The sequence below is a fragment of the Octopus sinensis genome, linkage group LG4 (assembly GCF_006345805.1).
Source record: "Octopus sinensis linkage group LG4, ASM634580v1, whole genome shotgun sequence".
Taxonomy (NCBI): domain Eukaryota; kingdom Metazoa; phylum Mollusca; class Cephalopoda; order Octopoda; family Octopodidae; genus Octopus; species Octopus sinensis.
Window position 1 is genome coordinate 126,332,377 of NC_043000.1, and position 16,993 is coordinate 126,349,369.

The following is a 16,993-nucleotide window of genomic DNA, read 5'->3' on the forward strand; positions in this document are numbered from 1 at the left end:
ATACCATGAGATAATACAGAGGGACAAAATACACTAGCAAAAAATATTATTGAATAATTCAAGATCCAGGATTTCTGGTTTTGCTTTAAATAAGCTTTACCGTCATCGGATGAATATATCAAAAGTACATAAATACAGATATATATAGGCAGAACAAACGTTATACTTACATATACGAACGTCCATACATACATATATATGCACAAGGCCAGTTAAATTGCCCACCAAAACACCTCATAAGCACGATGTGTAAATATATATGAATATATATATATATATTATATATATATATATATATATATATATATATATATGTATATGTATATATATACATACATACACATATACATAAATATACTTAATTATATATACATATACACATTTACATATATCATTATTATACATGCACCCTTACACACATTAAGATAAATGATAATCGTATTCATAATTTTACACACATAATTATCTATCTTATCTATCTATCTATCTATATATATATTATATATATATTATATATATATATATATATATATATATATATATATACACACACACACATAGCAGAACAAACGTTATACTTACATATACGAACGTCCATACATACATATATATGCACAAGGCCAGTTAAATTGCCCACCAAAACACCTCATAAGCACGATGTGTAAATATATATGAAATATAATATATATATTATATATATATATATATATATATATATAGATATATATGTATATGTATATATATACATACATACACATATACATAAATATACTTAATTATATATACATATACACATTTACATATATTCATTATTATACATGCACACCTTACACACATTAAGATAAATGATAATCGTATTCATAAATTTTACACACATAATTATCTATCTATCTATCTATCTATCTATATATATATTATATATATATATATATATATATATATATATAATATATATATATATATATATATATATATATATATATATATATATATATACACACACACACATCTACACACACAGAGAAAGAGAGAGATGGGCAGAGAGACGCCACTCATATTTATACATAACACACACACACAATCACATTCACATCTGCACCCACATACACACACACACACATACGCACACACATGTGTGTACTCATGTGTTTGCACATATAATCACGTAGTCTCATTTCAATCCAAGTCTATTTATCATTAAAAAAGAAAAGAAAGCAACAATATGTAAGAATTTAATCACCTTAATAATACATTGTTATTAGGACCTTCTGTGACATTCCTGGACATTAAGTGTATGCTTTATGATCACCAAAAATTTTCAAAATGATGTTCAGTGAAGGAGCTTCTATATATATCTTCCTAACGACTAAATTTCTCTTAATTCCAGCCAATAGATTGTCTTAAAAAACAACATATTAACCCTTTTGATACTAAGTCACCTGTATAGTTTAGACATTAAAATTTCATGCTAATGTTCCAAATAATGACAAATCATTTTAATATATTTTTCACTATATTCTTAATTAATTTAAAGATATTTAATTTAAAGTGTTTTTCAATTGAAATATTATAATGAAAGAGCTAAATGTTGCAGTCCTGATTGTACTATGTTTGAATAAAATATGGAATGGTCACATCTGGAACACCTTTGATTATAAATCTGCCAGAAGTGAGGAACAGAGCAAGCCTATTGTCTATAAAGAATAATCAACATATTATTCAACTATGTATCATATGATATAATACTTTATCTGCAGCACCAGTAGATTTTGTGAGCACGAAAAAAAAAAAAGAGGAAAAACAATTCAGATAAAGACCACCACTGATATGTCCAAATTTAAGGCAGCAGGAAAGTAAAATTAAGAAATATATACAAAAAAATATAACCTTTTTTTTTTATTGTGAAAATGTATCAAGAAGACAAAACTCTAAAACGCCACAAAAATACAGCTCAGCTTTTGAGTCAAGAGGATGTAAGTACCATGGACAATTTCTCTTTTGCTTATGTTTAATGTTGCTTAGGTTTGTTGTGAATATGAAATGACAACATAGCTCTTTTACCCTTTTACTTGTTTCAGTCATTTGACTGTAGCCATGCTGGAGCACCGCCTTTAGTCGAGCAAATCGACCACAGAACTTATTCTTTGTAAGTCTAGTACTTATTCTATCAGTCGCTTATGCCGAACCACTAAGTTATGGGGATGTAAACACACCAGCATTGGTTGTCAAGTGATGTCGGGGAGACATACACAGACACACAAACAGACACACACACACACATATATATATGTATATAAATATATATGTATGTATATATGCATATATATATATATATATACACACACATATATACGACGGGCTTCTTTCAGTTTCCGTCTACCAAATCCACTCACATGGCTTTGGTCAGCCCAAGGCTATAGTAGAAGACACCTACCCAAGGTGCCACACAGTGGGACTGAACCCGGAACCATGTGGTTCATAACCTAGCTACTTACCACACAGCCACTCCTACACCTTATCCGTAAAATATTTTTCTTTTATCTTTTACTTGTTTCAGTTATTTGACTGTGGCCATACTGGGGCATCACCTTGAAGAGTTTTAGTCAAATAAATTGACCTTGAGATCTTTTTTTTTAAGTCTGGTACTTATTCTAGCAATCTCTTTAGCTGAACTGCTATGTTACAGGAACATAAACATACCAACATCGGTTGTCAAGCGGTAGTAGGTGACAAACACAGACACAAAGACTTACTTATACACACACACACTTTCACATATATGATGGGCTTCTTTATGTTTCTGTCTACCAAATCCACTCACAAAGCTTTGGTTGGTCCGGGGCTATAATACAAGACACTTGCCCAAGGTGCCATGCAGCGGGACTGAACCCAGAACCATGTAGTTGGAAAGTAAACTTCTTACTGCTTGCACTTAAATATATGTAAATGCTCCAACTAGGAATGTGAACTGTGTCACAAACTTAATCTTTTAAATAACTTATTAAACATAAAATGCTCAGATCTAGCTGTGTGATTAAGAAGTTTGTTTCACAATAACATAGTTCTAGGTTCAATTCCATTGTACAGCATCAAGTTTATTTAATGAGGAAAGCTTTCAAATAGTGAAAGCATTCAATTATGGAAGTATCTTATAAGTTATTTGATATGCTATTATCCATTGAAAAGGTTGCAAGACGATAAAAAATTTTAGGAAAAATAAATAAGTAAATGAGTGGAAATCATCATCATCATCATCATCATCGTTTAACGTCTATTTTCCATGCTAGCATGGGTTGGACGACTTGACTGAGGTCTGGCAAACCAGATGGCTGCACCAGACTCCAATCTGATCTGGCAGAGTTTCTACAGCTGGAGGCCCTTCCTAACACCAACCACTCTGAGAGTGTAGTGGGTGCTTTTATGTGCCACTGGCATGAGGGCCAGTTAGGTGGTTACTGGCAACCACCTACCTAATTTAACACACTAATGAGTGTGTTAAATTAATAAGGCCCTAAAAGAGAATGACTCTCCCCAGACACAATAAAATATGCTTCAACACACAAATTCACATAAAGAATCATGCAAACCAAATAAAAAAACGAAACATTTTAAAAGTTTTCAATATTTTGTTGCCAGATTTGAATATTTTTTATACAGGCTACAATTTTGGCCTTCTTAATAGATTTACATTCTTCCAACGCAGATTTCACTTGCTCCTCTAATCAGACATCCCTCTTATCACTCTCATATCAACCATCCATGCCATTGTCACACATGTCTCTACTACTCATAACCCTAGGGCTCACATTCCTAATACTAATCTCCTGACCTTTCTTTCCTCATCTCACTTTCACTGTACTATGCCTCAGATGTTACTCAGGATATTAGTAGACATCTTCAGTTCTCTGTACATTGTTTCCATTACAACTTAGGATATCATGGAACCTATCTGACTCTCCCTCCATCATTTAGTTTCTCCATTTCTCTCTTCACCCTATACATCTTACCATCATGAGCTGAGTGGACTGGAGCAATGTGCAATGAAGTCCTTTGCTCAAGGACACAACACAGCACCCTGTCCAAGAATTGAAACCACAAACTCACGGTCACTAACTACTAAACTATGTATCTGTTCTAGGAAGTAAATGTGTATATTTAAGGCTAAATTAAAGATTGAAATGTCTTCAAAAAATCCCATTGTTCATTATTCTTCTTCTTCTTTTCATTTAATTTTTCCAAAATTTAAATTTTTCAAAAATTTAATCGTTTTCCATACTTAGAGTTGAAAAAGTCTCAATGACTGAAACTGGTACTAAAATGTTTTTTTATGATAAAATTATTTTAGCATTTTCTACCTTTAATTTTTTTCCCATATATATATATATATATATATATCAAACATAAATTGAAAACAGAACACAAAGAATATTGCGGTATACGTGTTTCAAGCTTTATAAACAATCTGTTATTACATCAGCATACATCTGATGTAATAACAGATTGTTTATAAAGCTTGAAGCACGTGTACCGCGATATACTTTGTGTTTGTCATCATCATCGTTTAACGTCCGTTTTCCATGCTAGCATGGGTTGGACGGTTCAACTGGGGTCTGGGAAGCCGGGAGTCTGCGCCAGGCCCAGTCTGATCTGGCAGTGTTTCTACAGCTGGATGCCCTTCCTAACGCCAAAACATGTTCTGTTTTCAATTTATGTTTGATATATTCTCTCACCTCTGCCACTATCTGGCATATACAGGTGCTTACACTTATCAAGTATTCCCTCTAAACTTACAGTATATATATATATATATATATATATATATATATATATATATATCCATACATATGTATATAATATATAAGAAGGGGTTGGCATTAGGAAAGGCATTCAGCCATAGAAACCATGTTGAAGCAAACACTGGAACACAATGTAGTCCTTGAACCCATTGGCTCCTCTCAAACCATCCGACCCATGCCAGCATGGAAAAAGCACATTAAATGATGATGATGATGATGATATACAACATGCACTACATTATATAAAACTGTCACATTAACTCAATACTTTCTCTCATATTCAAGAACAGCAGCAGTGTTGTTATTGCTATTGTTTAGACCCTAGATCAACCCTGATGAAGCAGACTAAGATTGGCAACATTTCATCTGCGACCCCTTATATTTAAATATATTGGAGTACATTGTCCAATATGTTCTTTGTTCCCAAATGTTATTTGAGGGAAATCTGTTCGCTATTTCAAGTTGTCCAAACAATTGCAATTGGAGGCACATGGCCTAGTGGTTAGAGCAGCGGACTTGTGGTCGAGGGATCACGGGTTCGAATCTCAGACCGGGCGATGTGTATGTTTATGAGCAAAACACCAAAGCTCCACACAGCTCCAGCAGAAGGTAATGGCGAACTTCTGTTGGCTCTTTCACCACAACTTTTTCTCACTCTTTCCTCCTGCATCCTACAGCTTACCTGCGATGGACCAGCATCCCATCCAGGTGGGGAACCTATATGCCAAGGAAACTGGGAATCCGGCCTTTATGAGCCAGGCATGGCTCGAGAAGGAACAAACAAACAAACAATTGCATGGAGGATCTGTCATTGAATTGGAGCCTCTACATAGTCACTTAATGGGCTAGAAATAGCAGCTAAATTTATTTCAAATCACACCCTGACATGTTAAAGGGAAGAAAGAAAACTGGATCATGTGACCCTAGATATATTATATCTGAAAAATAGTGTAGATAACACAGTTGTATATTTAAGAGATGAGGAATTATGCACATTATTTACATTATTTACCTTTGATGGATATTTGTCCTCATCTTGTTTGTTGTTAACACAGAAGTGTGGACTTATCCACAAAAGTCCACACTTCTGTGTTAACAACAAACAAGATGAGGACAAATATCCGTCAAATGTAAATAATGTAAATAATGTAGTGTAGAAGAGATGATCAAACCAGAAATACTTTTAATCAAAACATCATTGGCTCCAGCATTAGGTTTGTCAGTTTCTATCCAGTCTCCTTGGCTGATGTTTGTGCTGAAAGTGACTTTGTAGTCCAAGTCAGTGGTGAAAGAGTCATGGGCAGAACTCACACGGGATGGTATCTCAATCAGAACATAGGTCTAATCAATCAGGCCTGACCCAGGGCCAATCAACAAAAAGAACAACAACAGCAGCAGCCACAAATATCTGACAAACAACTATTTATTTCTTGTAGGTTCCACCTTTCATAGATGATGCCCAGGCTGAGAGTGATTTTGAAGAGAAAGGTCTCACTGTCTCTGAGCACTTTACTTCCTTGGTGTATGGATTCCAACTTGATAAACACTACAGCCATGAAAAAACCAATGCCAGTATAATGGAAGGTGAATCTTTACTACTTTCTCAATACTAATATCGCTCTCCTCCTCTTTCTCTCTCTCCTTCTTTGGTAGAATCATAAAAATGTCAGACTGACTGTTTCATGATATTTGTTCGGGCTCTCTGTGCTCTGAGTTTAAATTCAATTAAGGTCAACTTTGCCCCTTATCCTTTCAGGGTTGATAAAAAAAATTACCAATCCAAAGTGGTGGGTTAGAAGAAGTGTAAGAATGTTGGACCATATGCTCTGTAATATTTGTTTCACTTCTTTGTGTTCTGAGTTCAAATATCACCATAGCCTACCCATCACCCAGTTTAACATTGGCATCTGACACCTTTAGTGAAGTCCATTCTGCTGCAAGCATTTGGGCAGGTTTCCACTTTGAGGATACTTTCCTACTTCCCTCTCTCCATACTACCAATATCAGAGGCTCTCTAACAGATCGTAAGCACTGCCTTCTCTCATGACTTAGGGTTATCACAGCAAAGGTCTTTTATGGGCTCTTGGACACGTAATGCAGGAGCTTTAACCTGGTTTCTATGGAGCATAAGTGATTGAGATTACAGTACCCCCACCTCTATTGATTGGGGCACAGGTCCATTGCAGAGTTAACGTCCACCTATTGCTGGAACTCATTTACAGCTGGAACAATTTACCACTGGAGCAATGTAAAATGAAATGTTTTATTCAAGAAGACAATACACTGCCCTATCTAGGAATCGAAACATGATTTTATGATCATGAATGCAACACCCAAACCATTAGGCTATGTGCCTTAGTCTCCTGGCCTAAAGATAAAAATCATTTTCAACATAAAGACTGCAAAAATCGGTTCAATACATTTCTCTACACATTGGTTAATGATACCGTCTTGTTTAGAGAACATTGTGGCTAGTTTATATATTTTCTCAGGGTCTTCTTTTTACCTTTTAATAAAAAAATAAAGGATATCTCTCATGATAATTTATTCTGTTAGGGCCTCTGAGACTGGGGGGAGTGTGTGGCCTAGTGGTTGTACTCGTGATCACAAAATTGTGGCTTCACTTCCCAGACCAAACTGTGTTGTGTTCTTGAGCAAAACACTTCATTTCATGTTGCTCCAGTCCACGCAGCTGTAAATGAGTAACTCTGTTAAGGACTGGCATTTTGTTCAAGGGGAGTGGTATGATTTCAGTCACTTATGCATGATTATGACCCTTATGTGTTCTAGGATTCAAGACAGTACTTACTTATTTTGAGATTGGTTGGAGGAATGGAGAAAGTTATCCTGAACGTGGAGAGCTAGATTGAATGCTTGCAACAGAGTGAATTCTAAAGTCTATCAGGAACCAAATGGTGGTGTTAAACTGGGTGACAGATTAAGTCTGTCTCCTATAAAACCAGATTGAAAGAACTAGAATCTCATAAAATGTGACCACTCAATCATCTATAGTCCCTCTCAACTGAGAGGGCTCATTAGTCTTGCTGGTTACAAGATCACCTCACAAGTGCTGGTGCCATGGAAAGAAGTACCTGGTATACTCTATAAAGAGGTTAGCATTGGGAAGGGCAGCCAGCCATAAAAACCATGCTGAGACTAAGACACAATGTGCTCATCTGACCTGTAGGATTCTGTCTAACCATCCAACCATGTCAGCAATAAAAGCTAGCATAAAAATGATGATGATGATGACGACAATGATGATTATCTCATCCAATACTCTCACATCATCATCATCATCATCATCATCATCGTTTAACCTCTGCTTTCCATGCTAGCATGGGTTGGACGGTGGATTATCACAATTCTGATAATCCACCACCCTGGTTTATTACATCATTTTATCAAACTTTACCATAACTGGATTTGAACTCAGAATGCTGGTAGTTAGAACTATGTGGCATTTTGTCCCCTTCTCTAACAACTGCCAATTGTTTTCTTCTATCTTTAGTTGGTTTGATTTAACCCTTTAGTGTTTAAACTGGCCAAATCCAGCCCAATATATTCTACATATTTTATATTCAAACTGGCCATATCTAGCCTCTCACTCCTAACCTACATTGACAGTCTAAAAATAAACAATCACATCATTGAAACCTCAAAGCTATAAGGTAATGCATGATTAATTCAAAACAATTTAAATAAAAAAGCATTACATTTAACAGAGTAATCTGAACACTAATGGGTTAATTATTAGAACTGAGAAACTACCTTCACACATAAGTTTTTAGATTTTTAGAGAAGAAGAACTAGAAGTTTTTTGTTGATTCTTTTATTCTTTTACTTGTTTCAGTCATTTGACTGTGGCCATGCTGGAGCATTGCCTTTAGTCGAGCAAACCGACCCCAGGACTTAATCTTTGTAAGCCTAGTACTTATTCTATCGATGTCTTTTGCGGAAGCACTAAGCTATGGGGACATAAACACACCAGCACTGGTTGTCAAGTGTTGGGGGGACAAACACAGACACACAAACGTATACACACAGACACACACATAAATATATATATATATATATATATATATATACGACAGTTCACCAAATCCACTCACAAGGCCTTGGTCGGGCCGAGGCTATAGTAGAAGACTCTTGCCCAAGGTGCTCTGCAGTGGGACTGAACCCAGAACGATGTGTTGGTAAGCAAGCTACTTACCACACAGCCACTCCTGTGCCTATGTTGTTGTTTAGCCCCAGGTTAGCCTTGGTTGAACAGACCTATCATCAAAAGCATTTTAGCCATGACCATCTTGTCTTATTATTTTCAGTGCATCAAAGCAATGAGCTGGCAGAAACATAAGTACGTTGGGCGAAATGCTTAGTGGTATTTCATCTATCTTTACATTCTGAGTTCAAATTCCACCGAGGTCAACTTTGCCTTTCATCCTTTTGGGGTCGATAAATTAATAGCTGTTGCATACTGGGGTCAATCTAATCAACTGGCTCCCTTCCCTCAAAAATTTCAGGCCTTTTGCCTAGAGTTGAAAATATTATTTTCAGTGTCCCTATGACAACAATTATCCTGTTTTCAATCCATCCATGCATTATTGCCCCCACCTACTCGCTATTTCTGGAAGGGTCGCAGGGGGGGGGGTTAGAGTCCTCAGGCACCTCTTCCATAGGGTCCTGTCAGAAGTGTCTGACATCACACTTTCCAGCTGGATTCCTAAGCACAACCAACTGAGTCTATGGATATTATCCGACCATTTTGCTCTTGATCTATTCCTACGTAGATCTCCTGCTCATTGTCTCAGCTTAAAGAATCTGTCTTGGATCCTTTCCTGAGAGGTTCTGACCACATGTCCATAGTACTGCGAAGGTGCATGTTTTAGTGGTTAAAGTATTTGGATCACAGTTGTAAGGTTATGAGTTCAATTCCTGGCAGCACATTGTGTCCTTGAGCAAGACACTTTATTTCATGCGGCCCCAGTTCACTCAGCCAGCAAGAATGAGTAATACCTGTATTTCAAAGTGCCAGCCTTGTCGCATTCTGTGTCATACCGAATCCCCCTCAGAACTATGTTCAGGGTAAGCATGTCTGTGGAGTGCTCAGTCACTTGTATGTTGATTCCATGAGAAGGCTGTTCCGTTGATCAGATCAACTGGAATCCTCTTCACTGTAACCGATGGGGTGCCATAGTATTCAAGGTGTGACTTCTCAATGTAGAGAAGCAGTGGTTCCAATTTCTTTTAATTTTAAAAGATAATGTATGATTTGAGAGAGATTTGGCTGTTATTTCTAGCATGTCATGCAGCTGCATGACATGCATGACAAAGGTTCTTGTGCTGCCTCAATATTAATGATTTTTAGATTTTTAGAGAAGAAGAACTAGAAGTTTTTTGTTGATTCTTTTATTCTTTTACTTGTTTCAGTCATTTGACTGTGGCCATGCTGGAGCATTGCCTTTAGTCGAGCAAACCGACCCCAGGACTTAATCTTTGTAAGCCTAGTACTTATTCTATCGATGTCTTTTGCGGAAGCACTAAGCTATGGGGACGTAAACACACCAGCACTGGTTGTCAAGTGTTGGGGGGACAAACACAGACACACAAACGTATACACACAGACACACACATAAATATATATATATATATATATATACGACAGTTCACCAAATCCACTCACAAGGCCTTGGTCGGGCCGAGGCTATAGTAGAAGACTCTTGCCCAAGGTGCTCTGCAGTGGGACTGAACCCAGAACGATGTGTTGGTAAGCAAGCTACTTACCACACAGCCACTCCTGTGCCTATGTTGTTGTTTAGCCCCAAGTTAGCCTTGGTTGAACAGACCTATCATCAAAAGCATTTTAGCCATGACCATCTTGTCTTATTATTTTCACTGCATCAAAGCAATGAGCTGGCAGAAACATAAGCACATTGGGCGAAATGCTTAGCGGTATTTCATCTATCTCTTTACATTCTGAGTTCAAATTCCACCGAGGTCAACTTCGCCTTTCATCCTTTTGGGGTCGATAAATTAATAGCTGTTGCATACTGGAGTCAATCTAATCAACTGGCTCCCTTCCCTCAAAAATTTCATGCCTTTTGCCTAGAGTTGAAAATAATATTTTCAGTGTCCCTATGACAATAATTATCCTGTTTTCTATCCATCCATCCATTATTGCATCCACCTACTCGCTATTTCTGGAAGGGTCACAGAGGGTGGGTAGAGTCCTCAGGCACCTCTTCCATAGGGTCCTGTCAGAAGTGTCTGACATCACACTTTCCAGCTGGATTCCTAAGCACAACCAACTGAGTCTATGGATATTATCCGACCATTTTGCTCTTGATCTATTCCTACGTAGATCTCCTGCTCATTGTCTCAGCTTAAAGAATCTGTCTTGGATCCTTTCCTGAGAGGTTCTGACCACATGTCCATAGTACTGCGAAGGTGCATGTTTTAGTGGTTAAAGTATTTGGATCACAGTTGTAAGGTTATGAGTTCAATTCCTGGCAGCACATTGTGTCCTTGAGCAAGACACTTTATTTCATGCGGCCCCAGTTCACTCAGCCAGCAAGAATGAGTAATACCTGTATTTCAAAGTGCCAGCCTTGTCGCATTCTGTGTCATACCGAATCCCCCTCAGAACTATGTTCAGGGTAAGCATGTCTGTGGAGTGCTCAGTCACTTGTATGTTGATTCCATGAGAAGGCTGTTCCATTGATCAGATCAACTGGAATCCTCTTCACTGTAACCGATGGAGTGCCATAGTATTCAAGGTGTGACTTCTCAATGTAGAGAAGCAGTGGTTCCAATTTCTTTTAATTTTAAAAGATAATGTATGATTTGAGAGAGATTTGGCTGTTATTTCTAGCATGTCATGCAGCTGCATGACATGCATGACAAAGGTTCTTGTGCAGCCTCAATATTAATGATTCTAAGTGGATCAGAACCACAGGAAATTAAAGCCAGACAACAGAGAGCTTGTTGGAAAGCTAGCATTCTGAATTGAACATTTCATTGTATTTTCTGTATTTGTAGGTAAATAAAATGCATTATACTGTTCCAAAAAAGTGTCTCAAGAAAACCCCACTGGATACCTATATGCAAAGGTGGACTGCCCATAAGAGCTGAAACCCTATGATCTTTTTTTCCCGAACAAGGCTAATTGAACCTTGTATTGATTTCTAACAAAGGCACAATACCTCAAATTAGGTCATGGAGTGGTATCTTCAATTATGTTGATCCAAGGTGTGACAAATATTTATTTCATTGATTCTGAAGGTTGAATGAAAAAGTGGACCTTGTTGGGATTTAAAATCACATAAAGAGGCATAACAAAATATAATAGGGCATTCTTTTCCCACCACCCTACCAATTTTCTTTATTCACTGGCCTAATTAGTTCCAATATTGGTTTTGCCAATTTTGACATAAGGCCAGAAATTTCAAGGGGAGGGTGTAAGTTGACCCCCAGTGTTCAAAAGGTACTTATTTCATGAGAGGCAAAGTTGACTATGGCAGAATTTGAACTCAAAACATAAAGACAGATGAAATACTGTCAGGCAATTTCATTGGTATACTAACGATACTTCCATATTTTCATCATCATCATCATCGTTTAACGTCCGTTTTCCATGCTAGCACGGGTTGGATGGTTTGACCAGGGTCTGGGAAGCCAGGAGGCTGCACCAGGCTCCAGTCTGATCTGGCAGTGTTTCTACAGCTGGATGTTTCCTAACACCGACCACTCCGTGAGTGTAGTGGGTGCTTTTTACATGCCACCGGCACAGGTGTCAGGGGAGGCTGGCAAACGGCCACGATCGGTTGGTGCTTTTTACGTGCCACCAGCGTTTTTAAACAAAGGTACAATGTAATTTGTCTAAATTTGGCTGCTATTTCTAGCAGTTTGAGTAACCATGTAGAAGTTCACTTGTTGGGCTCATGGATCATCTTCTAGTATATAATAGTGTTCATATGCATTGCTGTTAAATAGACAGATACTTTTTATGGATGTATATGTGTGTGTGTGTATGCGTGTACATATATACCATGTGCATTTATCTGGCAGACACATAGCATGCTTTCTAACTCTTCCTTTACTAGTTTTGAGTTATTGTTAAATAAAAGGCCTAAGACACCTCAGTGATATATCTCATTTACAATGTTAACCATCTGCTAGGCCTGAAGCAATCAAATAGATTTAGACTTAAGAAAGTATTACTCCACTCAGTGAATTATCAAGGAGAGAACAGACAGGCTATTCTATGAAGCTTGTCTAATCTAATCCACATATATATGTACACACATGTGTGTGTGAGTATGATTTATTATTTGAAGTAATACTTTCTTAAACCTAAATCCATTTGATTCCTTCAAGCCTAGCAGAAGGTTAACATGGAAAATGTTATTGATGAGCTATCTTAAGCTGTTGGTTTAGCAACTACCGAAAACCAGGAAAGGTAAAGGATAGAAAGCATGCCGGGCATATAGTAGATAAATGCACATGATGTATACGTGCATGTATGAGTGTATATACATATATGCTGTCATTAGGAAGGGCATCCAGCCATAAAAACCATGCCGAAACAGACTGTGATGCTTGGTGCAGTTCTCCAGCTTGCCACCTAATGTCAAACTGCCCAACCCATGCCAGCATGAAAGGCATTTTTTGCAGTAGTTTCCTGTTTTTGCAGAAACGAAAACAAAGTTATTTTCGAATGGATTTGAACTTAGAATAAAAGGTATTTAGCCTGGCACTCTTTCATTTACCATTTCAGCTTTCCCACCACATAAACTTGAATCGATCCAATTTATTGAGAGAAGCTAATTATTTAAACCAAAGTATATTGTCTTGAATGATAAACAACTATTCATGACAATGGCTATTTAATCCTTTAGCATTCAGATTACTTTGTCAAATGCCTGACACCCCCATGGGATTGCACCTAGAAAGTTACCCTCCCAGGCACAAGTCCGGGCAAGGTTGTTTATGAAAGGCCAGCAGTCACCCATACATACTGGTCTCCCCTCTCCATGCCACCAGTGTTATATCCAAGGGAAAGGCCAGCAGTTGCCCATGCATACCAGCCTCTCCTCTCCATGCCACCAGTGTTTTCCAAAAGAAAGGCGAAGGCTGATACAGCTTGGCACCTGTGATGTCACAACTCATTTCTACAGCTGAGTGAATTGGAGCAATGTGAAATAAAGTGTCTTGCTCAAGAACATAACACACAGCCTGGTCTGGGATTCGAGCTCACAACCTCATGATTGTAAGCTCGATGCTCTAACCACTGAGCCATGCACCTTTGTCAAATGTAATGCTTACTAATTTACATTGTTTTGAATCGATCATGCATTATTTTGTAGCTTCAATATTCCGATGATGTGATTGTATATTTTTAGTTTGTCATTGCAGAGTAGGTGTGAGAGGTTGGATCTGGTCAATTTTAGTATAAAACATATAGAATAGTTGGGCCAGTTATGGTTTAAATGCTAAATAGTCTATAGTCCAGCAAACCCAAAAGCTGTAATTTGTTTTTTGCATATTTTCGATCAGCTTCAAACCAATATTTTATTGTGTTCTATATACAAAACATAGCTTTTCCCTGTGAACAAACAGGTTTGTTTTATTTATTGTTCTGGATCTATAAAATTTATTTCTTAAACATAATAAAATCTGTCACAACATAGAAATGAACCAAATATATATATACTAAAATAAAACCATTTCTAGTAATAAATAACAAACTGTAGACAGTTTAGAATTGAACTTTTCTCTCTCTATTTCATGTCAAGAAAATAGAGGTTTATTGCTGTTTCTATTACATGAACCAACAAGAATCTATACAAGTATTGTGCATAAACTTGTTCATTAACTTCTTTACAATGACATTTCTAATGAAATATAGTGACAAGGCGGCAAGCTGGCAGAAACGTTAGCATGCTGGGTGAAATGCATAGCCGTATTTCGTCTGCCATTATGTTCTGAGTTCAAATTCCGCCGAGGTCGACTATGCCTTTCATCCTTTCGGGGTCGATAAATTAAGTACCAGTTACTCACTGGGGTTGATATAATCAACTTAATCCGTTTGTCTGTCCTTGATTGTCCTCTCTGTGTTTAGCCCCTTGTGGGTAGTAAAGAAATAGAAATATAGTGACTGTTCAAATTTATTGAGAAGATAATTAACCCTTTTCTTACCATATTTTTAATGGAATACATGACCTTCGTTTAAAAATTTTTTTAAATAATTGAAAATTTAATAAAATACCTTTGTCATTATTAAGCTGGTGTTTGGAACATAGATTAACATGAAATTTTGATGGTAGGTTTTAATTTAAATTGCATGGAACAAAGGGTGGATTGGTATAAAAAAGGTGAAACATTTGGTGACATATAATAAAATACCTAAGTACTTCATTGATGAAGTGATGGTTGGAGCATAATTAAATGAATGGTTTTGATGTAAAATTATGATAGGAAATTTTTAATTTAAACATAAGCACATAAAAACATAAGGTTTTTATCATGAAACCAAGGGCTCTCTGATGGGTTGGTATCAGAGAAGATATAAAATTATGATAGGAAATTATAAAATTTAAACATATTCACATAAAAACAGGTCTTTATCATGAAACCATGGGCTCTCTGATGGGTTGGTATCAGAGAAGTTAAATTCAATATCTGCAGTGATAATTTTTTACTCAGGTCTAATGTAGTATACTCATAGAAAGTGTAGAGTCATTTGATTTAACTCATGCATATAACTGGTCCATAAGACAAGCCAGCAAAAGAACTTCTATATGGTTAGTCAATCTGCTAGAAGTACCGTAAATCCTTGAGTATATTCCGCCCTTGAGTATAATACGCAGGGGATTTTTAGGGGGCTGTAACTCTGAATAACCTAAACCTTGTGTATAATACGCACCCCTTCTCCAACTTGAGTCAATTAGGTCTATATAACGTCCTTGGTTTGTAAAAATAAATAGGGTAACGTACTTTATTATTATTGTATATATAACATAACGCAAACATGTAGCTTTTTTGTGCATTTTGTTTGCAGAAAATAAAGAAATAACAGAAATAACGTTTAATAAATGTTGCTTACTGCAAGTTATGGATGATTCTTTTATGACTTCATTGCTTTCAGGCTTAAGCTTAAGGTATTTTTGCTCCCGCCATCACAAAATGCATCTGAATAAACATTGCCGGACAGCAAGTAGAGTCTCAGACATTGATTAGTAAATAATTTTCATTTTTAACCTTGTATATAGTACGCACTAGGGATTTTGACCTTTAAATTTTGGGAAAAAAATGCGGATTATACTCGAGGATTAATGGTAACTGCCAAACTTCTATTGAAATCACACTTATCTTTTAAAAAGAGCAAGGGCATATTGGATAATGTAGTCAAAAGAACTTCTAAGAATACAGGATGGTCATGACTAGAATGTCTTTAATTGTAAGTCTGTTTGAACCTATCATATCATTCTGAAAATAAATAATTACATCACCAAAATCTCGAAGCCACAAGATACTGCATGGTCAATTCAAAACAATGTGAATAAATAAGCATTACATTTAGCAGAATAAGGGTTAAGGAACCTGTATGTGATTGCTTGATCTGCTAGAAGCAGCAATCAAATTGCTCTCAAATCACACTCAGTTATCTTAGGAAACAGAAGGTGGTGTGCTGGCACAATTGTTAGACTGTTAGTCAAAACGCTAAGCGACAGTTCTTCCTGCTCCTCATGTTCTCAGTTCAAATTCTACCAAGTTCTATTTTGCCTTACAAGTATGAAGGGTGATGTAAGTGACTTGACCCCCCTCCCCTCAAAGTTGCAAGCCTTGTGCCAAAATTAGAAAGAACTAACTTTAGCAAATAGAATTTGGATAGTGTAGTCTGAATTTCACTTTTTTTCTTTTAACTTTTACTTGTTTCAACCATTGGACTGTGGCCATGCTGGGGCATCCCCTTGAAAGGTTTTAGGCAAACAAATCAATCTCTGTACTTATTTTTTTTCATATCTGGTATTTATTCTATTGGATCTTTTGCTGAGCTGCTAAGTTATAAAGATATAAATAAACCAACACTATTTGTCAAGCAGTGAGAGGACAGACACAAACACAGACACACACATAGATGCATGTGCATGCATCCATCCATATCATCCGTCCATCCATCCGTCCATCCATCTATC

General features: G+C 36.7%; 1 protein-coding gene across 1 annotated transcript in view; it reads left to right on the forward strand.

The window, feature by feature from the left end:
* Positions 1 to 1,529: 1,529 nt before the first annotated feature.
* The window catches only part of LOC115210582, a 174,287-nt gene continuing 158,823 nt past the window's right edge, over positions 1,530 to 16,993 (forward strand). Inside the window, exons 1-2 of the mRNA XM_029779185.2 lie at positions 1,530 to 1,973; positions 6,233 to 6,380. Coding sequence (XP_029635045.2) covers positions 1,908 to 1,973; positions 6,233 to 6,380 — 214 coding nt within the window. The 5' untranslated portion in view covers positions 1,530 to 1,907. The remainder of the gene's footprint in view (positions 1,974 to 6,232; positions 6,381 to 16,993) is intronic.